Below are 22,142 nucleotides of genomic sequence, written 5' to 3'. Positions count from 1 at the left end.
ATTATTACAGCGTGTACATGAACACGGACTTGCCATCGTGATTACAAATGTATTATTTTTCTACTGCATGGCATGGATGTTCAGTCCAGTGGCAAGTTGTGACAGTATTGTCCTGCCAAGAAATCTTTACTATAGTGTACAGTGAATGTATTAGGTGTAAAGTTCATTAAATTATATTTTCTTATGTTCCGGGGAGCGGGAAATACAAAGAAATAGAAAATGATATTGATGTACTGTATTTCCTTAAAAAAAAAAAAAAAAAAAAAAAAATGCTGCTTCATGTTTGGAATAAAAGTTGTTCTGATGTTTCAAAGGATCTTTATTAATTCTGTTAACAGATAAAACAAGTATATGAGGGGAAAATAATAGCAGTAAAACAGAGGAGCTGAACAACATGCAACGACTCACCAACTAAATAGTCAGAAGCTCATCGAAAAGAAACCCAGAGTTGTACACACAGTACCAAGGCTGTCACAATATCATTGGCTTACTTATTCTAAAATAAATCTTGACAAAATTCTTTATAATGTCTTCCCACGTAGTCATGGAATATATACGGCTTTCTTTAAAGCAGGGGTGGGGAACCTGTTTCGGTTGTTATATTACGTTGTGAGTACGTGTGGCGTTTTGGAAGCGCTCCAAATACTCTCGCAGGTTCCCTAACCTCTGTTTTAGATATCTTCAACAGTGTGAGGTTAAACATTTGGTTTTCAAGATTAACTGTAAATGTTAATTAACACAATTTCCCCGCCAAGAAAGAAGAGCCAGTTGAAAACTAAAATAAGGATTTTGATTTACTGACAAGCTTCTGTTTATGAAAGAAAGCGGTACAGGATGGATGTTCACATCAGCGTCACATGCACGAAGCGAGAGCGTCGGGCCGGGCGGGCAACTAGTCGAAGTCGAGTTGGTGCGCGTCGAAGTGGGTGAGCACGTGGTTCTCGAACGCCTTCTGGTCGCAGTCCAGCGGGAACTGCTCGCTGCACATGGGGCAGATCTTCCAGTGGCTCTCCACGTGCTCCTCGAACTTGGACTGGTCGTAGTTGGGTGGGAAGATGAGCTCACACAGCGGGCAGCGCTTCATGTCCGTGCTGCACACACAAACACAAAATGGGAGCATTATTTAAAAGCTGTTTCTTAGTAGCAGAGGTGGCAAGAGTAGTCACACTCTTGGGGGTATGTGACCCCTCCCCTTCCCCCCAAAAAAGGTCTGAATAAACTGCTTCGTTGCTGCCGTCACCTTTTCGCCACCTTATAATAAGACCCCGAGATCTCATTCAGTCAGCACAGATATTTGTTTTCAAATGTAGGGAGTAAAATGCCGTCCGAAAAATACATTCTCAAAAACCGGTAAGTGAGAAATCTACTGAAGTACAGTCATGAAGTATTTGGACAGGGTTCCCTCGCTATATCGCGATTCACCTATTGTGGATTCAGTGCATTGCCCATCATTTTTCATATTCATGTCGCGCATAATTCACCGTAACACGGGATTTTGAGTGTATGCTGTAATTTTTGTGATAAAATAAATGCTTCATAGCATAAAACAAAACTGTATATATATATATATATATATATATATATGAAAAAAATCATTTAAACATTCCAAGGAGGAAAATGTACAGCACTACTGTATGTTTAAGAGTTTAAAAGGAGATTAATACGAATCTGAGGAGGTTCATTCATCTTTAAAATATGTAATTTATTTTTATTTATTTATTTTAAAGTGTCGCTACTTCGTGTATTTCACCTATTGCGCTGGTGGACCGGAATCGAAAGGAGGGATTACTGTACTTCGAAACTTTCCACCACAGCCAAGTGATGATGTGGGTAAAGCAGGAGCTCGCGGTAGTAAAGCCCCGTGTGTGTGATGCGATGTGGGTGGGCCGCCCACACAACAGTGGCGGCGGGGGGGGGGGGGGGCAGAACAAACACGTTACACATGTTGGGAACGCGGCAAACTGTCTCAGCCTTTATGAGACGGTGTGTTACCTGGGATCAAAGCAAAAGGGAGTTTGTCCATAGGTCGCAAATGGGTTGGGGGGTTCCGTTGCGGTGGGCTTCTCGTTGATATTAACCTGAGAGGTAAAACATACAGGGATTAGTCACTGACAACTCGCTTGCAGCGGAACCTCAAATGTTGAACACGACTTCGGTTTTTGTGCTATCGTGTTGTGAGTTGACAGCGACGGATTCCAAAAGCAAATTAGCGCACCACAAATGAACTCTGGACCTTTTTTATCTGCTCCTTGCAAATGGCATAATGAGGGAGTAAGACACACCTGGCCAGGGAACAGCTGAGCAGCCAGTTCTCCTGGAACTTTTGGTCCCTTAAAAAGTGGAAGGCACGTAAAAAAATAACTGAGTTTTTCTTGGCCCGTTTGGGGGGGGGGGGGGGTTTAGACCACGGGATGTCGCCGATCTTTGTCAGTTGTGGGCGTGTGAAGTCCTTTAAGACACTTTTGTGATTAAGGGCTTTGAACATTCTTATCAGTCATACAAGCATTATTAAGAGAGGTCAACTGATCACACTTTTAACGAGCCCCAAGAGGCACATAATGACCAGGAAAGTGTTTGCAAAGCAAGCTTATCACCTCCTGGCATTTTATAGGTATTGCTGGAAATAAAAAGTGTTGTGGGCCACCCCGTTCTTTAATTTGCCCTACCGAACATTTACATTATCAAGAGTCCAGTAATATTTGTTGCCAACACTTTTCTTTCCTCTTTGCCAACACCAGCACTCTTCTGAGGTGACGTCACACACAAAAAAAAAAGCCAAGCTCTTAAAAGTTTCACAAGATTAGCTAACATATCATGTGACATCACGAACCCCAAATTGTCCCACTTTTTGGAACGTTTAACATTTGTTGCCCCACCGTCGATATACGTCCTGAAGTAATAAACAAGGAGAGGCTTTTACGTTGTTGTTGTTGTTGGGCTTATCGTCCGACTCCTCGCGGGCGTCGGGCGGTTGGTGGCGGGTGGGTTGGATGCACACCACGTTGCTGTCCCAGGAGGGCGGCCCCACAGGGGGGAGGCAAAGCAGCTGCTCGTCCAATACCTCGTCATCGGCGTCGTCTGCAGGGAGCACATTCACAGACAGAGCCATGTGAATGAGGTGATCGTACAGTGGTGATTTCAAATTTGTTTTTGTGGCAAATATTGATGTTCTTGGACGAAGTCGAGTAGTATCTGGGCGAAATTCAGCCTTCTCCTGGAAGGGCGTACTATTTTTGGGCCAAAATCTATTGTCTTTGTCACAAAACACTCCATTGTTTTGCAATATGCAGGTGCATTCTAGTAGTTCAATTCAAAATGTGAAACTCACTACACAAAGAGTGAACCATTTCATAATTTATAAGATGCACCTTTAGATATGTCTCTGTTGGCAAACTGCATTTCTAATTGGCTGGAACATCAAAAATCCTTTTGAATCATTTTCCCACAGGCAATAATGGAAAGTTGATGACTGTTCCAGGGTCAAATGGCAGCCATCATAAAAGCAACTTTAAGAGTACAAGCAATGTTCTAAGTAACATTTTGACATTATTAACTGCCATACAAGTATGAGCAGTAAAAAGAAGAATCAAAAATTCTAAATGAACTTCGGTATCTGTTTTGAATGTTCCAATTATGTTGAATGTCTAGCGTCTTAGCGGAAAACCTTTGATAGTGAAGCGCATTTATTTCACCGTTGTACACGTGCAACTGTTACGTTTCGCCACAGTTTGCGCTCAATGCAGAGATGTGACGTGTCGTCTAATTTTTGTGGCTTCATTATTTTGTGCTGTCTTTATCTAATTACAATTTAATCTGCATGATTATGTAACAGTTTTGGTTTTTTTAAAGGCTACATTTGGTTGGTCTAAGCGTCAGTTGCGACTTAATGACCATGTGGGTCGGTCGCAGGGCGAATCTGGTGGTGAACCCTCACTGTAGGTCATTTCTGCTACCTCAAATATATATTCTTCTTTTCCTGACATTCTCAACATGCCTTGTTTAGGCTGGTCCTTTTGGAAAGTGCCGCAAAGAATCAAAAGAGTGACGAACGCTCAACGTTGGGTTAAATACCAAATTTTCCAACTTTCTTCTTCCTAAAACGGCGTGAACTAACCTTTTGAGTCAGAGACGGAGGAGTATGGGTTCCCAAAGTGCAGCTTGGTGGGACTCTGAGAGACCAACAGAGGGTTGGGGGCATCCTGGGCGTACGGCACAGGGTACTGCAGGAATAAAGGCACGCTGGACTGAACATTCTCTGCACCGCTTTTCCCGCTGGCCGGCTGCTCTGCTTTCTTGCTGCTCTTCTGGAGCTCCTGGGGAAGCACAAGCACGGTTGGAATAACTACGACATGCTGCATTAATATACAGGATGCCCGAAACATTTCGTGGTCTGAAAACATCGCCGGTTATCAGTAACTAACCAGCTAAGTTTAAAGATGTGCTGTGCTTTTTTCTTTTTTTTTTTTTTTAAACAATTTTAAAAAGTTCCCAGGTGTCTTACCATTTTTGTGAGATGCTTTCATGAAAATTTGTACGGGTACTTGCGAAGTTTTGTGAAATGCTTCCATAATGTAGATCCGTTTGAATATGCTTTTGGAATTTTGAGCTTTTATTTTTCATTTTGTTTGCTAGGACGAGAATGGGAAATCTTTTCAGCTCGAGGGCTACATTTCATTTGAAATACAAACAGCTGGGCCAGGTCATTTGTAGAGGAGTTAAAAAATAATAATAATACATTGAATTTATCGATATAATTTAAAAAAACAAGTAGTCTTATTTTTAATCATTTCTAATTAATTTAACAATTAGCCAATTATTTGATAGAAAGTAGAGTACATGTAAAATTTGTTTTAATATTTAGATTTAATTATTTACAATACAATAAACAGAGCTGACAACCTATAGAAATTCACTTCCAAAACAATTTGTCCAAATTTGTCTGAATTTTAAAAATTGTCAACAACATTCCTGCGGACAGTTATTACAGTATATTATGTAATAGGATAAAAAATAATTCTGCATACTGTTCAAATGCACAACATAATCATTACTTTATAATCGTAATTGTCAATGAATTGTGGCTTCAATATTTGTTATCGTAATGTTTTTATGGCATTAACCTTGTAATGGCGGACGTAGTTGCAGCAGGAGATTTCGACGTGCCATCGTCAAAAATATATGTCTATGGATTCATTTACCTTTACCAATTCTGTTTTCAACCTTGGTTAAATATATATACATATAAAATCAAATGAATCAGATCTCAAAAGTCAATTAAAAAAAGAACGGTGTTTAGTTCATCAAATTCATTCATGAAATGTTCGTCACGGCGCCGAACTGTCCGCTAATGTCGGACGCAAATACCACTACTGTAATGCATACATGCAATATAAAACTGATAGTAGCTTACATGATCAAAATCACGTAAGGAGGCCTGCGCCGTCAAAATTAATAGTTACCCTGGACTCTGATCATAAACTAAGCACAAAATCCAACTTATAGTCTTTAATTGGGAGAAAAAGTGATTTCGGGTCACGTGGATGGCAACCAGGCAGCTCAAGTTCCTATATGGTGGTGGAGGGGCGACTCATGACTGACGCCCAAGTGTGTCACTGAGCGCCATTTTAGCCACGCCCACATAAAATATGGGGGGGGGGGGGGGGGGGGGGGAAGATGGTGAAAAACATCTTAACGCTCTATCTCCACAATTTAGCACTACATAGTTCTCGGTTGTTGCACGTTTTCACCAATTCAAATACGTAGAATGTACTTGGAAACGAATCAACTATTTTACAGGACGGGGATGTTAAAGAACGTAGCTGGCCGTATGTGGCCCAGGTTAAGATTCACACTTCAAATGATGTAAAGCTTTTTGGGACACCCTGTTTGGTCGTTATATTTGGAGCTACTCAGGTGGGTGCTCACACACACTACAACTATTTAAAAAAATAATAATAATAAATAAATACAATTTAAAAAACAGGAAACATCTCTTTTCAAAGGCAGTGGGACCTTTTTGCTTTATGGATGTTAGTTGCAGACCACAATTGAACTGGCGGTCTAACCCTCTAATTGGGTCATTCGGGCCCTCTAAAGCAGCTCCAAAAATGATTTCAGGTCTTTTTAGGTCTCGCTGTGGTCCAGACTAATGGAAGGGAAACTAGGAATGCATTCACTTTTACAATTAAGAGACATTTCACGCTCAAGACCAGATTGTGGAAAATGGCTGCTGTTTTTCGGGAGGAATTTTAAGGGTGGAAGGAGTCTATAAAAAACAAAAATGAAAGCGGTAACAAAGCACCTCCAGTTTTTCCCTTGCGTTCTTTCAGATCTCGCCCCTTCTCGGCTACCTGGCTCTGGAGTAAAAAAAAAAAAGTATTTAAAAAAATAATAATAATAAACAGAGGAATGAGCACACTGAGTTTTTGATTCTCCTTCACCTGTCATGCGTTCGTCAAAGAAACTAAAGCAGATGAAAGACGCTACACGACAAAAAAGGTGCCTTTGCCGAGCGCTGATTTATGCGCGTGCCGCTCGGAGCCAAACAACATGTTTGAGTTCCTCACAGACACCAGGACAAATACCCGCCTGCCCCCCCGAGCCAAGCGAAGCATTAGGCCGGCAACTGGAGAGGACTTTTCTGAGCCAAGCTTCACTTGTCTCCAGTGGCGGACGTAAAGAGCCATAAAGTGTTGTCTCGCAGACAGGCCTGCTCGTAAACAACGTCACAAGGATTGTGCTCGAGGGAAGACGTGTAATCAAATGCTGATCCCCTCTGAGCTTACGTTAGCCATACGAAGAGGACACAACACTGGGATGACTGCGGCCATGACCACAACTGCAGTCTCTCCACAGGAAACCTTTTTTTCCCCTATAACTAATTATATGATAATTATTTGAGCTTATTGTCATTTTGTTGTTTGCATTCAAATGTTCTAAGCATGATTCCTCTATTCAAATTTCCCACTGTCATTGTGAATGACTTTCTTCAAGTTTATGATTTACAGCAAAGACCACCTGTTGCTTTAACATGCCTTTTCTTTTTTTTATACTTGCATTTGTATTTTGGAAAGGCTTTCCTCTTAAGATTTATATTTAATGTATCAGAAATTGACTGTACTTCAGCATTCTTCGAAGACAAATACATCGAAAAGAAAACACATAAGTAAAGTTCTCCGTTTCTGTTTCTCAGACCAAGGTTTTCTACCATCAATCTTTTGCAAATTATAAAATAACAAGCACAGTAAAAATAAACAGTTGCTCATAAAAGAAGCGTCAAAGAGAACAAGTTATGCACTCCAAGCTACTCCAATAGTCACATCCCAAAATAAAAGCTATTTTCCTACTCGATAAGCAAACACTGCAACAAGGCTTTAGGAAATTGTCCTTTCCACAGTTTTCCCACAAAGTCTGTTTTCAACTTAAAAGTGATTTTGCACGTGGAAAAAAAGGCCGAAACTACATTTATGAGAAAGACAGGGTCGAAGGATGCACCCACCATGCAGCGGTCTTCCTCCAGCTGCTGCTTCAGATTCTCGCTGATCTGCTGCTGCTCTTTCACTTTCACTGCCATCTTGGCAAGTTCATCATGCATCATGTCGCTGCGCTCCTTCTCCTCCTGAAAGATCAGCGAGAGGGGAAGTAAAACGCTTGCAGATATAGCACAGGGAGTGCTGAATCTTTTTTTTTTTTTACCATCAACAACTGCTTGTATTTCCTGTATTTCAAATGCCTGTCAGGAGCCTCTCTGCTGATGGCCTCCAGCATGGGATCTGCAGAACTAGGACTCCCTGAGAGGACCATGAAGGCTAATCAGACAGTCAAGTGAGAGTAAACAGCTGGCAACGATACAGCAAAGTACTCATACTGCAAAGTGACAGGCTGACCTGGAACAGATATGTCTGGACTCACTGATGCAGGCACTGTTGTCAGCTCTTGGGCCAAGTTTCTCTTCAGCTCCTATACACACAAAAAACAAAAACAAATCACGTTTTTTACTAATGAAGAGGAACTCAAAATTGAACTAAAGAAAAACAGCACATAAAGGAGGTGGGCGGAGGGGGGGGGGGTGATAGGTCGAAACGGTCCTGCCGTTGAGCGGAACGTCGACTTACCCCTTGCTGTTCAGACAGTTTGAGCAGGTGTTTTTGCAGCCGAGTACATTCCTTGTATTTCTCCTTGTAGTGCTCAGCGGCCATGTGCAGACGCAGCTTCAGGTCCTCCACCTCTCTTTGCAGCTCTGCTACAACAGTCACGTCTGTACAGACTTCCTCTGTTTTGGCCTGCTGAGCGTGACATAATAGTTCTGATCACTGTCAATAATCTTTTAAAATTATAGGTTTTTTTTTATGATTTACAGTTCTGGAAAAATCAAGAGGTCATTCATGTGCGGTAGTGACACTTTTGGGTTCATGTTGCATGTCATTGGCATCGGGCCGAAATCTCCTTTGTCCAAATTTGGTCAATTTCATATTTTGTCACAAATCGATTCTATTGGCCATTTCCCACAAGGGTGTTTTTTTTTTTTTTTTTTTTTTTTTTAAACACAAATTATTGACCACTGTTAAAAATGGCTTGCTCTGTTTGACGATGCAATGTTAGTGGCTCAACAAACATGCCGCTTTTTCTGGGTTTCCTGAAAAGCAACGGTTTTGGACATGCGAGGATTCCGTCCGAGGTCTGCGATGTGCTTATTAAATTTGAATGTGCAGAGGACTCACCGCAAAGGAAATGCGACAGAGAAAATCAAGCCTGCAATTCCAAAATACAGTAGAACCTCAAAAGCTGAATGCAACTGAGGATGGGAAAATACATCCTCTGAAATTGCACCAAACTGTGTTCTAATTTGGATTTTTGTAGTTTCGACCAGTGGCCTTAAAACGGATTGTGTTCCACCTCAGAGGTTCCAATGTAAACGCTGCAACGTCCTAAGACAAGACGAGTCATGAGGTGACCAATTCCCTTCAGCTTCAGTATTCATATACGTCTAGATGAACCTAATAAATAGGTGAGAGGGTGTAGCGACTTACAGCCTGCAGCTTGGCATCTGCCTTCATCTGCTCCACCAGGCTCTCCAGGCGGCCACAGTGAGCCCGAGCCTCGGCTTTGGCCTGCCGCAGGGCGTCGGCCTCCAGCTTCATGTGATACAGTTCAGACATGGTGCGGTCGCGGGCGCTCGACGCATCCCTCAACTCGGCGGCCAGCATGGTCGACTGCTGCTGGTTGGCCTGGAGCTGCTCCTCTTTCTGACGTAGCTGCTCTTTCAAGGCCTTTAAATCTCCCTGTCACATTTATGAATCAATTGTAGGAAAGCGGCACATCACTTAATTTTAAGACATTGAATATGATTGAACAGCACATACCAAGTGGGAAACTTTGGCCAAGACCTCTGTGTACTGTTTCTCCTTCTCAGTAAGGCAAATCTGCAGGCGTCCCACCTCCTCTTTAAACTGAGCAATGGTGTTGTCTTTGTTAACGTCCACCGACTTCATCATCTGCAGCTCAGCACTAAGCTTAGTGTTCTCCAGCTCACGGTTTTTCAGGTGAATCTGATTCAAAAAAAAGTTTAGACAACATTTACCACATTTATATAATCAAGTATCTTTTTTTAAATTACAATCATTATAATAGTCACATGACTTTTATGACTGAGAGGGGGGGGGGGGGGGGAATGAGATTTAGTAGGGCCCAGCCACCCCACACTTATTGTGCAAGTTAAATAAGATGTGGGAATTTTTTTTTTTTGACAATTTCCGTGGTGACTGTGTAGTTTGTGGCAATCCCATTTCCTTTGCTTTGCCCACCACAACAAAGACACAGAAACACCAGACACAGCAGAGGACCGCTCAACGTGGCAAGCCCGCTTTAGTTGATGTGTGGGGAAAATGTGTGCAAAATAATCACAGTAGTTAAAAAGGTTCAAAACAGACCTTCCTTTTTCAGGCAATCAAATATTATGGCAAAAATCGTAAATTGTCCGTCACATAAAGCTGTCACTGAACATAGCTGTCAAGTAAACCGCTGCCAACCAAATCGAGAAAATGGTTATGTGACAGGAGAGCTCCTTGTTGCCACACCCTGGGACCTTGCCATTCCAATGCTGCTTTTCATCTTGGGAGTCATAACACAAGAACTTATCCCAACGAGACCTTGTTTTCCCCAAGAAGATAACATAAGAAACCCATAAAACTACCATCACTTCACCTTGTAGAGTTCCTTCTCATCTTTCTCGTTGTTGAGTTGAGACTCAAGTGTTTCTTTCTCTGCTGTGAGTTTCTTCATTCTGTCCTTCAGGCTACAAAAGAAAAAAAAAATGTGAAAAAGGTTACCATATTTGATTCATATTTTTGTGAATATACTGTGAGATACTAATAACATTTTGCCACAAAATATTCAAAAGCACCAGGCTCTAATACAGATTTAGAAAGAATACATTTCCTTTATTTACTATTAGAGTAAAAATGTGGATCTTCTAGTAAGTGCCAGGGCAAATGAAAATCAAGGTGAGAGGGTGCAGCTGTGGGCTTTTTTGTCCTAGTGGATGAGGTTCTTCTTTGAGTGACTATGTTCAGAAAATGAACCGCTGTGCAAGCGAATATTGCAGGTATTTACAAGTCCAGCTCGGTTTCCTTTTGTAGGCCTCTCTGGGTGACTCCAATAAGGTCTTCCTCCAGCTGTAACACTCTGGACGTGGCCTCTTCCAGCCTCCTCTTGACTTCCTCCTTCTCCTCTTGCAGGACTTTGGAAGAATTCTGCAACTCCTGACAGGTGCAATTTTCACTTTTAATAAAGGGAATGATTCTTAAAATATGAATATATATATATAATTATGAAATATTCTTATGCATAAGAGTGTGCCCTTTAACGGTCATAACATTATTGATGCATCTTAAAATTTGAAAGTTAAAAAACGCTTACTGTTGACAGAATGCATGTCCAAATAATGATAAACATCCAAATGCAACTTAGAAAAATGGCATTGAAAAAATAAACAGGAAATTATTTGTTTTACTGCTTACGAGCATAATTTTAGAATCTTTATATTCACACCACATTAAAAAGAAAAACTAAAGTATGGTCATAAAATTAACAGCCACAAAATAAACCATCACTCCCGTGAAAGCTGTTTTCAAACGAGCAGATTTATGGCAGAAGACAGCTTCATGAAATCAAACTGGCATTACTTTTAAGACTTAATGGTTGAGCTGTAAAAACGTTGGATTGCCAGTTGATAATACAGACATACATATCTGTCAAAATCTGATTTATGCCTTCAGAGGGATACGTTTAAATAGTTCTGTATGTCTTTCACTAGGGGGTGCTGAGAGACTGTTTGGGGGCAATGGAACAGCTCTCATTGTCAAACAGAGCAGAAACATAGTGTGCATGCATGTATGCATTTCTTCAGTGTATATTCAGTGTGTGTCTACTTTCATGAAGCAAAATCATGACTCCTTCCTGCTCTCTAACTCCAGTTTACTTGATTCTGTCTTTTCAGCTGGGCGCAGTTCTCTTCCTCCTGTTCGCACGCCTTCTGGATGCTCTCCTTGGACGATTCCAGCTGCTCCATCTCCTGCTGCAGCAGGGCCACCTTTTTCACCAGCTCATCTTTCACTCGCTGGGCTTCCTCCACCTTTTTCTGCGCAGAGAAAAGTAACTTGTTCAACTCGTTGAGCTGCTTCGCACATCTGTAAAATATGGCTGTCAGGCTAAGACTGGTTGTACACAGGTATTTATTTATTTTTTTTTTTAATAAAGGTTTTTGGTTTCATGTTTATAATAAAGTAGCACCGTTTTGTAAAATATGACAAGAAAAACAACATAATAAAAGAGAATGTGGGAACAACAAAAAAATGGCGGCATCGTACAATTAAGATGAAAGTCGCACACTTTAGTATTGGTGAGTTGACACGTGCCTGACTCCAGCTCAAGATAGGCTGTTTATCCCGTAGTTAGTTTGGTGCGTGTTCAGCTCCATGCTCCTTGCGAGTGCTTTCATTTTGCATTTATGTGTTTGGATCTTTGTCCCGCTCAATCAACGTTTGACAGTGCTCGAGTAACAGTAGCTCTACCTTTTCACTTCACTCGAGCGGCGGCGTATCTGAAGCTCGCTTGTAACTCAGACTTCAGAAAGCAACACAAAGTAAGAAATTTTAATTTTTTTTTTTTTAAATCATACAAGCTTGTAACTTGAAAAGCTCCAAAGTTGAGGCACTCGTAAGTCAAGGTACCACTGCACATATCACGACTATTTTACCCATTTGGAAGCTGGGGAATTTTTTTTTGAGGAATTCCTATGAAAAGAGACAGACAAATAAATGCCCAGTCTTCTTTTACATCTCTGATATGGGAATTTTGAAGGATCTCAATGTGAAATACTCATTGTTTGCATGTGCATTGACAGCCAAAACAAAATACCAGTGGTTTAAGTGTGGACATGGCCTAAGTCAGCGTCTGTGTTCAATGATGCTCCCGAAGCTGACACTACCTCAAGAAAGCCCGCCTTGGTGGTGACCACCAGGATGTCAGAGTTGAAGTCATCCTCCACAGTGAGCAGCTCCTCCTCAGAGGGGCTATTGGCCCGGAATAGGAACGGTGTACTGGCTCCACGAATCTCCCCTTTGTGGGTCACATAACAGAACTGATAGAACTCACCGTCGTCATTGGGCACATAGTATCCTGGAAAATGAGGACATAAAACACAAAAAACATTAAGGAAGCAGCATAAAACCAATATTGTAAATTAACTAGAAACACAAAGCTAAAAACAAAGCTTTTCTGTTGTCACCGAGAAACAATTTAAATTAAAACACCTCAACAAAATTACAACAAACAGCGGAACACAGAGCGTTTCTCATTCAACCGTTTATATAGCCAACTGACTTGCGATTTATCAAAATGTATCAAATTATATACTACTATGATATTACCCTGAAAGACCACTGTTCTGTTGACTGCAGTGCCGTCCACGTAGTTCTCAGGAAGGGGGGACCACAAGAACGTATAATAGTCCCTCGCTGTGCTCCAGCCGACCTGCGAGACATTGCGGGGAGAATCTGTTCAACCAACACGCCTTCACCATATCAGTGTAATATCGTCACAATGGAGACGTCAAACCAGGGGACTCCTTAGAGGCTGCACACAGCCATTTTTGTGTGTCGTTATTATAGGAACTTATTAATCACTGCTGAGGTGAGTGTACACACAAGGTGAAGAAATGTTCAAGTTTAATAATTTCAACCCCTGGTCACCATCTGTATGCGGTTGTTTATAATAAAGAGAGAAAAAGACGGGGTTTATACAAAGTTAACTTGGAAATTAATGACAAATAAAACTATGAAATTCTATTTTATGTCTCTCTAACTTGACAGCTGAAGATGGGTGGAGGTGGAAGTGAACAGAAAATACATATTTAACTTCCGTCTGCTACCATAAAACCGTCATGAAAAATCAGAGTCAAAGGAGCGGAATGGTTTTTAGTGTGCACCCTCTCACACACGCAACCAAAACAAACCTACTTACATCCATATTCTATGAGAAAAAGTGCTGAATCATTTGAAACCTACCCTGTTTACCTCTCTCAATGCATTCATGTGTGAAGACAGATAGTATTAAACTATGTAATAACAGCCTGGAGCTACAACAGTGCGAGTGTTCATCAGAGCCATAGATAGAAGGCCCCCGTTCGCTGCGAAACCCCCAGTTGTTAGCCAGTGCACCTCCTGCCTCTAGCAGTAAAGAACAGGAAGCAATTAAAACATGCACATAGTGAGTTTATGTCATTACTGGAGGCCAGCCCCCACCACTCCACTCATTAGTGGCACTGGCTGAAAACTCTTGAGAGCAACTCTTTCACTTGCCTCAGACATGCCTACAATGTGTTTGTGTGTATAGACACAAACAGTCCACAACATTAGGTACACCAATGTACTCGGTTATGATTGAAACCTTCAGAAAGGTATTCATTTAACAATGTTATCAGAATTTTAGTTTGCACCGCATTTGACTTTTCTAATATTCTGGTTATTAAGCTACATGCGAGGGTGAAATTAAATATTAGAAACAGCTCACAGTATCATGCAGTGCAGTTTTAAGAGTACAGTGAACAAAAATAACTCTCTTGCTCACAGTTCTCCAACTATGTAAACTTACACATAGAAGACAAACATTGCATACAACCCCAATTCCAATGAAGTTGGGACGTTGTGTTAAAACATAAAAAAAAAACAGAATACAAAGATTTGCAAATCATGTTCAACCTATATTTAATTGAATACACTACTAAGACAAGATATTTAATGTTCAAACTGATAAACTTCACTGTTTTTAGCAAATAATCATTCCAAAAAGGCTGGGACAGGGTCATGTTTACCACTGTGTTACATCACCTTTTCTTTTAACAACATTCAAACGTTTGGGAACTGAGGACACTAATTGTTGTAGAATTCTTTCCCATTTTTGCTTGATGTACAGCTTCAGCTGTTCAACAGTCCGGGGTCTCCGTTGTCGTATTTTACGCTTCATAATTTGAGTGTGAATAGTTCGATTGGCTGGCAACCAGTTCAGGGTGTACACCGTCTCCTGCCCGATGAAAGCTGGGATAGGGTCCAGCACGCCCGCGACCCTAGTGAGGAGAAGCGGCTCAGAAAATGGATGGATGGATAATCCGCCAAACATTTTCAGTGGGAGGCAGGTCTGGACTGCAGGCAGGCCAGTCAAGTACCCGCACTCTTTTACTACAAAGCCACGCTGTTGTCACATATGCAGAATGTGGTTTGGCATTGTCTTGCTGAAATAAGCAGGGGCGTCCATGAAAAAGACATTGCTTGGATGGCAGCACATGTTTCTCCAAAACCTGTACGTAACTTTCAGCATGAATGGTGCCTTCACAGATGTGCAAGTCACCCATGCCATTGGCAGTAACACAGCCCCATACCATCACAGATGCTGGCTTTTGAACTTTGCGTCCATAACAGTCCGGATGGTTCTTTTCCTCTTTGGGCCGGAGGAAACGACATCCATAATTTCCAAAAACAATTTGAAATGTGGACCACAGAAGACTTTTCCACTTTGCATCAGTCCATCTTAGATGAGCAGCGGCGTTTCTGGGTGTTGTTGATAAATGGCTTTTGCTTTGCATAGTAGAGTTTCAAGTTGCACTTACGGATGTAGCGCCGAACTCTATTTACTGACATTGGTTTTCTGAAGTGTTCCTGAGCCCATGTGGTGATAGCCTTTACACATTCATGTCGGTTTTTGATGCTGTGCCACCTGAGGGATCGAAGGTCACGGGCATTCAATGTTGGTTTTTGGCCTTGCCGCTTACATGCAGTGATTTCTCCAGATTTTGAACCTTTTGATGATATTATGGACCGTAGATGATGAAATCCCTAAATTCCTTGCAATTGTACGTTGAGGAACATTGTCCTTAAACTGTTCCGACTATTTTCTCACGCACTTGTTCACAAAGAGGTGAACCTCGCCTGTTGTACGACCTTTGCTTGTGAATGACTGAGCAATTCAGGGAAGCTCCTTTTATACCCAATCATGGCACCCACCTGTTCCCAATTAGTCTGTTCACCTGTGGGATGTTCCAAACAGGTGTTTGATGAGCATTCCTCAACTTTCTCAGTCTTTTTTGCCACGTGTCCCAGCTTTTTCAGAACATGTGGCAGCCATAAAATTCGAAGTTAATGATTATTTGCTAAAAACAATAAAGTGTATCAGTATGAACATTAAATATCTTGTTTTTGTTGTGTATTCAATTAAATATAGGTTGAACATGATTTTCAAATCATTGTATTCCATTTTTATTTATGTTTAACACAACGTCCCAACTTCATTGGAATTGGGGTTGTAATTAAAACACCTAAATTGTTCAAACATACCATATATTTTTACTTATACATTTTTTTTAAAACTGTAAGTCCACTAGCTTAATGCTAACATGTAACGCCAAATGCTGTATAAGAGCTAACGGAAATTAGCATGAATGCGACAGTAAGTATGAAACCTTCAAACAACTGCTGGTTTACCACGCACGGAGCATCAACACAAACAAAGAATATAACATTACTCACAAGCATACATATATTGTCTCTGCTCAGCAGATCAACTATAAATGAAATTCAGTCGGGAACTACTCTGCCTCTTCTTGCTCTACACAGCATCTACATACAGCAGAGCTCAGTGCTGCCCAAGTATGCTGTGGCAAAACGTGGTACTACACTGAAGACGTGCAACTCTAAATTCACTCAGTCTCTTAACGTGTGAGAACTGTGTTTCTACATTGCTCCATTTGTAAAGTGCCGTAAAACAACCTTTGGTGTGATTTAGCGCTATAGAAATAAAATTTAACTGAACTGACTTGAATCCTGCCTTGCCTGTATACTGTGAAAACACAAAAACACCATTGCTTAAAAACCCGCAATATAATGGGGGCACGCAAGACGCCGTGTGATTTAACAAGGGTTCACTTCAATTAATGTATTAAAAAAAATAAATAAATAAAGGAAATTTCATGTTGAAACACGGAGATTTACAGATGTACAGTAAAAAACAAGAGGTTGCTGCAAGAGGCCGTCTGGTATCCAAGTGCCAGTCAGAGTGAACACATGCAGGAAGTGTTCATGAATCACATGGTGAGTGAGACATGTTAATTACAAAGCAGCGTTCGCTTTCTCCTCATCCTCCTGACGAGCCGCCCCAACCCCACACCTCCGTAAACCCTGGAGCAACTCCAGTCACGCCGTATGGGAACTGTTGCAAGGGCAAAGGCTGCGTTTGCACATGTGACAAAAGTGAAAAAAAATGTCTTCGATTCAGTATCTTTATCATGATTGACAATATTGCCCTTCGGGGAAAAATAAAGTTTTCTGAATCTGACTTATGAATTTAGACTTGAGTTGTGGAGTAAAGTGCACAACAAAAACATCCTTTGTCGGGAGGTGAAACGATTTTAAAAAAATGTCTTTGTCAACTCCAGCTCAAACCTGTTGCAGTGTAGGTAATAAAGTACGATAAACATTACAGTATGCTTTAATCAGTGTTGTAAAGTTATGGAGTACAAATACTTTCTTCATGTACGAACAGTAGTTCTCTACATGAGTTCTCGTATATAAGCCACATTTTTCCGCAAAAATTTCATCAAAACTCAATAGGACATTAAACTGTACATAAGAGTATGTATAAGGAAAATTGGACACACACACACACACAATTCTGTACATGTATAATATATAATGTTCAGAAATTCAATCTGACACCCTAACTCTACTCTGAGAGTGCACGTGTTCCACACATTCCAACAACCTTTTGAGTTTTTGAACGTTCCGGAGTGTAGCAGAGCAACATCAGAACACATTTCTGAACGCACCCCGAGAATCATGACGTGTTGACTGGATTTAGCATCTTTGATGGGGGGTTATACATGAGAAATTACGGTAAGTACAATTTTCACGCTTTCCCACATTCAAAGCAGTAAGACCACAGCATCATCCCAATACTTGATGACATTTCAACAGATGACTTAAAGTCAAAACTGCATCTAGTAAATAAGCATGTCTTAAACACGTACTATATGGACAAACACTGACAAATCAGCAGTTCATAATAGACAATTTTTTTTTAAAAGAAGGAAAAACATGTTATTGGCTGGGAGGAAGCACTGAGCACTAAACTAACACTACGTCAAGGTTGTCGGCAAACATGCCAAAGCAAGAACTTTGGCACTCCCAAGAAGATCTGGATTTTAACATGTATACTAACTTGGCTGAGGAGGAGCTCTGAACCTATTATTTGCTCCAGACCTTACCTTGTCCATCTAGCATGAGATCACATGTATAAACTCACATAGTCTACAGTCTCACAAATACTGTATGTACATGACTTACAAATGTATGGATATTTGCAAGAAAAAAATGCAGCAATTTGCCCTGACTGTTGGAGAGGCAACACAGTGTGCACAGTCATATAACAGAGAAACCTGTAGCACCATTGTATCATCTAAATAAACACAGGTACACACAAATGAATTGCATCACCTTAGGCACTTTTGTTAAAATAGCAGGTTTTTCCTCTATATTTTTAGGAATTATATTTTATCAAAGGTATAGTCTCTCTTTATTCACTGAGGTAAAGTATATTTCTTTGTACACATCTGTTTGTTTTTGAATAGTGAGCATGGTCGGTCACCTTGAAGATGCCAACCCAGTCCTTTGGGTGTGGCTTGATGAACTGCGTGAGGGTATAGTGACACTCCAGTGCAGCATGAGGCAGGTAGCTCTTGCCTACATTCTGGAAGATGACGTGGGCAAAGTTTGATGTGTCCATGGTGTTGTCTACTAAAGGCCCGTCCGCGATCAGCGCCATCAGTCAGTCAACAATGGCTGTACGAGATTGAAAAATCATAGCGGGATATTTAGCAAAGATAATCACAAATACAGTCAATGGAGTTTTCATATTTAGAACACTAGTTACATTACAGACATTCGTCAAACAATTTCATAATTGGCCTTGGTGTGTATAGAAAGGTATCTGGATCCACTACTGAGGATCCCTGACCCAAGGGATTAACTGCAAAACTGTTTCATTTCTTCAATAGTATATTTTTGTGATCCCGTCTACGATTAGCTTCATGATTAGTGTAAATGCACTAATGCAGCCATTTGTATTTGTTTTGAAAAACCTGCTTTTATTTTGAAAATGTTTACACCGGAAAGAAACACTTGTCAAGTCACTTGGGTGTGAATTACTTTTTTCTCCATTTGTCCTTCTTTGCTATGGCTGTGTGAATTCCCATTATTAAAATATTTTTTAAAGCATCACTTTTTTTGACTGTGACGATTACTTCTGGGAGATGACTACCGTTGGTTGACAGCAGGGTAAAGTGGTCAGTATCACTTTGCATTGTCTATGGCTAGTTTTGTGATAATTGCAGTATCTTATGTTTTCCTTTTTTCTAAGACTACATTTTTTGTTCTACAGAGAGGTGTACTGTGTTGGTTTGTCAATAAACATCTTTAAAGAAACTGGAGTGAGATCAATTAGCTTCTGGAATGTAATTTAATCATCACGATGATGATTTTTAAAACATTAAAAATCAAAGTGATGACTTTGATGCAAAGATTACGATACAAAGTAATATGACAAAACCACCGAATTTAGCAATTCTGATTTTAACCCTAAAAGAACTGGACCTTGACAACTTAAAACTTTTTGTATGCACGACAATATTTAATAGGCCTGTCACGATAATTACTATATCGACTTATCGTTCGATAAATAAAACATTTTCGGACTCGATAAAATTGTCATTGATGTGGCGAGTCAGCGCGCGGATCACACAATGAGCCAACAGAATCGGACAGGTGAGTCATTAGCCGCTAGTGGGCTCATGGAACACCGGCGGACCGATACACTCGTTCCGTCCAATATTCCTCAGCCTCGCTCCATGTGCAGCATGCAGATTCACACAACACAGGCACTGAAGGGAAAGTTAACTATTTGTTGTGTTCTCTAGCCCAGCCGCGAGCTAATGAGCTAGCTCACGAGGTAGCCTGCGAGCTAACCAGCGTGTGAGTTAAGTAGCTAAACAGTTCGTTTCACTGCGGCAATGTCGTTTAACACATCAGCGCTTCGCTCAGATTTGTTGTGTGTTAGTCCCCAATTAACACACACGGGAAAGTTATCTGTTTATTATGTTTGCTAGCCCACGAGCTAATGAACTAGCGAGCTAAGGTGCTAAACAACTCGATCCACCGCAGCAAAGTAATTTAAAACATCAGTGCCTCTCCCAGTTGTTGTGCGTGTTAGTCCCCTAAAATGAACGTTAATTGTTTATTAAGCATAACCTCAGTGGCACATGTTATTCAGCCAGTAGTTGACTACTGTGAACATCAACGTATATTTTATTTTACAGGTGAAGGGCTCGTCGTCAGTGGACCAACTAGACAGTAGCTGGGTTGACATGGAGACTTTTTTGTCATTCCAATTGAAGATCTCTGGTCAACTGTTTACATGTGACGTAATCTATTCTGATCTGGTGCATACATGATGTGCACTACATTTAATCAGAACAGTCGTGTGACATGCGCACTACGTCGTGAATGTCACATCATTTATCAAGATGGAGGTCTGTCGTCTATTCAGCATAGTAGTTGGGATTGTTTTTATACGTTCATTTAAAAAAACTTCTTTATAAAAACAACTTGTAAGCAGTTAAAAACAAGATCTCCGTCGCATAGGAGCTCCGACAGGAGCCGCCATATTTACGCCAAGCGTAAACGACGTCAACACGCATTTACGTCAAGACGAAGCATCCCTGTGAAACCGAATGACATTTCATTTGGATTCTGCCTATTTATTTCGATTGTGGTGTTTATATGGAGCATTTTCTTTCGGTTTATGCTTCTAAACAGATAATAATCGGAAAAAAACGGCTGGTCTTGCCGCTCTTTATTCTTTATTTCAGACCCAGGGGGATCCATTTCACGGAGTAAAGAAAAACAATTTAATAGAGAAAAAGAAATGAAATTATAATAACAACAACACTTATTTAAAAGCAAAACAATAATTAAATAAATAATTACAAAAAATAAGGACGGCCTCAGTTTTCATGATTTCAGAGGCATTCAAAAAACAATATTTTCATTTATCGTAACAGCTTTGGGGGAAATATATCATCTTTAAAAAAAAATATCCTGACCTTAAAAACTTTTAGGTGAATAAGATCATTTCTCTAATCCACATTAAATAATTTTCTAGACCTCTGCCAAATGTGATGTAAATTGGTCAATTTGCACATGTTGTTTTGACGTGCTACTGACCTAGTCCCTTGCTACTCTGACCGGCTTTGATGGCTCATGTTTTCCCATTGCTTCCAACTCTTAATTTCAAATTCCTCTTCACTATATGTATTCCTAACTATGTATTTGTAACAATTTATCGAGTGTTCGTTCATTCCTGACTCTGTGGTTTTTGTTTTTTCCTTCTATGCATGTTTGAGTGTCAAATTAAACCACACATCATCTGACCACCATGTTCAAACTCTTTTTCGGCTCTTTTTTGGAAACCTGGGCCCATGGCTTTCTAAAATGACTTAAGTTCAACAGGTCATCATTATTTAATGTTATCAGTTTCTGTGTTTAGCAAGCGTTTCAATTACACGAGCCTTTTGAAAATAGGATTCATATTAAAGTTCACTCGGATTCAACAAAAAAAAAAATCCCACTTGAAACCTTAAAATGAAAATCCTGTCTTTTTATTAAGACGTTGGCCAGAAATTTGTGCATTTTGTTTAAAGATTCACAACTTTAATATTTGTCGCAGGAAAATGATACGTCACTGGAATCGTTATTAAAAGATCTGTCTGACAATGCTGGTCTCATGTAAATCAATTCATCTCTCAAGTTTTACACACGCAATTACCATGTATCGAAACTTAACATTGCAGCAAGATGAGTAAACGGCTGAAACTAACTGGCGAGGCCTAAAGCGATTTGAGACTTGGCTATGGTTAGCCGCATATTTACCAAGAAAGTGCTCTGACTCGATTGTAAAATGACGGTAAACTAAAAGTCTCTCGACCACAACAACAGCCCACATAACATTGTCAGTAGTTGAACACAGATTTGATCGTCACAGCAACTTGTCGATTTAAGGACGGTTAGCCAACGTTAGCTAGTTAGCAAACGCCGACTCTGGAGCTTTTTAAACCCTGCATCAAACACGGCAAATTCACACGAAAAATGCATAAGGAGTGAAGTCATATTCAACAAACGGTATACATACCCACTTGCCATGCTGAACGACGACCACAATTGTTATGTACCATAAAAAATTACTGTTGACGCAGTTCAGCGGTTCGCCGTATGCTCTTCCTGGACCAACAACAACACTACGTCATTTCCGGGTATTTCTTTGGCGTCGCAAAATGGTTTACTGCGTTTCATTAGAACAGCAACAGCATATTATAAATTTAAGTAAATTATATTCGGTTGTAGTGATTTAGCCACATTATAAAATCGTTGTTGAATATTGGGTAACACATGATTCACACAATTTTGAGAGTTCGATTGGGGAACGAATATCTAATGTACGATTAATATAATTAATAAATCTTTAAATATAACATTTTATACAAT

The 22,142-nt window shown here is 40.4% G+C and overlaps 1 protein-coding gene across 4 annotated transcripts; it reads right to left on the bottom strand.

Moving 5' to 3' along the window:
• Window positions 1–295: 295 nt before the first annotated feature.
• On the bottom strand, window positions 296–21,940 carry tax1bp1b (Tax1 (human T-cell leukemia virus type I) binding protein 1b). 4 transcript variants are annotated; one of them, XM_061775601.1, is made up of 17 exons: window positions 21,790–21,940; window positions 18,193–18,386; window positions 12,930–13,032; window positions 12,488–12,678; window positions 11,480–11,638; window positions 10,612–10,760; window positions 10,204–10,294; window positions 9,363–9,548; window positions 9,030–9,281; window positions 8,115–8,285; window positions 7,887–7,959; window positions 7,696–7,808; window positions 7,499–7,618; window positions 4,115–4,313; window positions 2,921–3,078; window positions 1,993–2,078; window positions 296–1,091 (listed from the first exon to the last, which is right to left on the bottom strand). In XM_061775601.1, exons 2-17 carry the CDS (start codon window positions 18,367–18,369, stop codon window positions 893–895), a joined length of 2,427 nt encoding a protein of 808 aa, XP_061631585.1. In that variant the 5' UTR covers window positions 18,370–18,386; window positions 21,790–21,940; the 3' UTR covers window positions 296–892. The 4 variants fall into 4 exon arrangements, with proteins under 4 accessions (XP_061631585.1, XP_061631587.1, XP_061631586.1 ...); XM_061775603.1 differs by having other exon boundaries at window positions 7,696–7,790; XM_061775602.1 differs by having other exon boundaries at window positions 8,115–8,282; window positions 21,790–21,939.
• Window positions 21,941–22,142: the final 202 nt, after the last annotated feature.

The sequence above is a fragment of the Phyllopteryx taeniolatus genome, chromosome 6 (assembly GCF_024500385.1).
Source record: "Phyllopteryx taeniolatus isolate TA_2022b chromosome 6, UOR_Ptae_1.2, whole genome shotgun sequence".
Classification (NCBI taxonomy): Eukaryota; Metazoa; Chordata; class Actinopteri; order Syngnathiformes; family Syngnathidae; genus Phyllopteryx; species Phyllopteryx taeniolatus.
This window is presented reverse-complemented; position numbering and strand designations above follow the sequence as displayed.

Coding starts and splice junctions, on each gene's coding strand:
- tax1bp1b (XM_061775601.1), bottom strand. CDS start 18,369: ATGGCGCTGATCGCGGACGGGCCTTTAGTAGACAACACCATGGACACA. Junction 12,679..12,929: donor CAGAACAGTGGTCTTTCAGG/GTAATATCATAG, acceptor CTCATTTTCCAG/GATACTATGTGCCCAATGAC. Junction 11,639..12,487: donor CCAAGGCGGGCTTTCTTGAG/GTAGTGTCAGCT, acceptor TTCTCTGCGCAG/AAAAAGGTGGAGGAAGCCCA.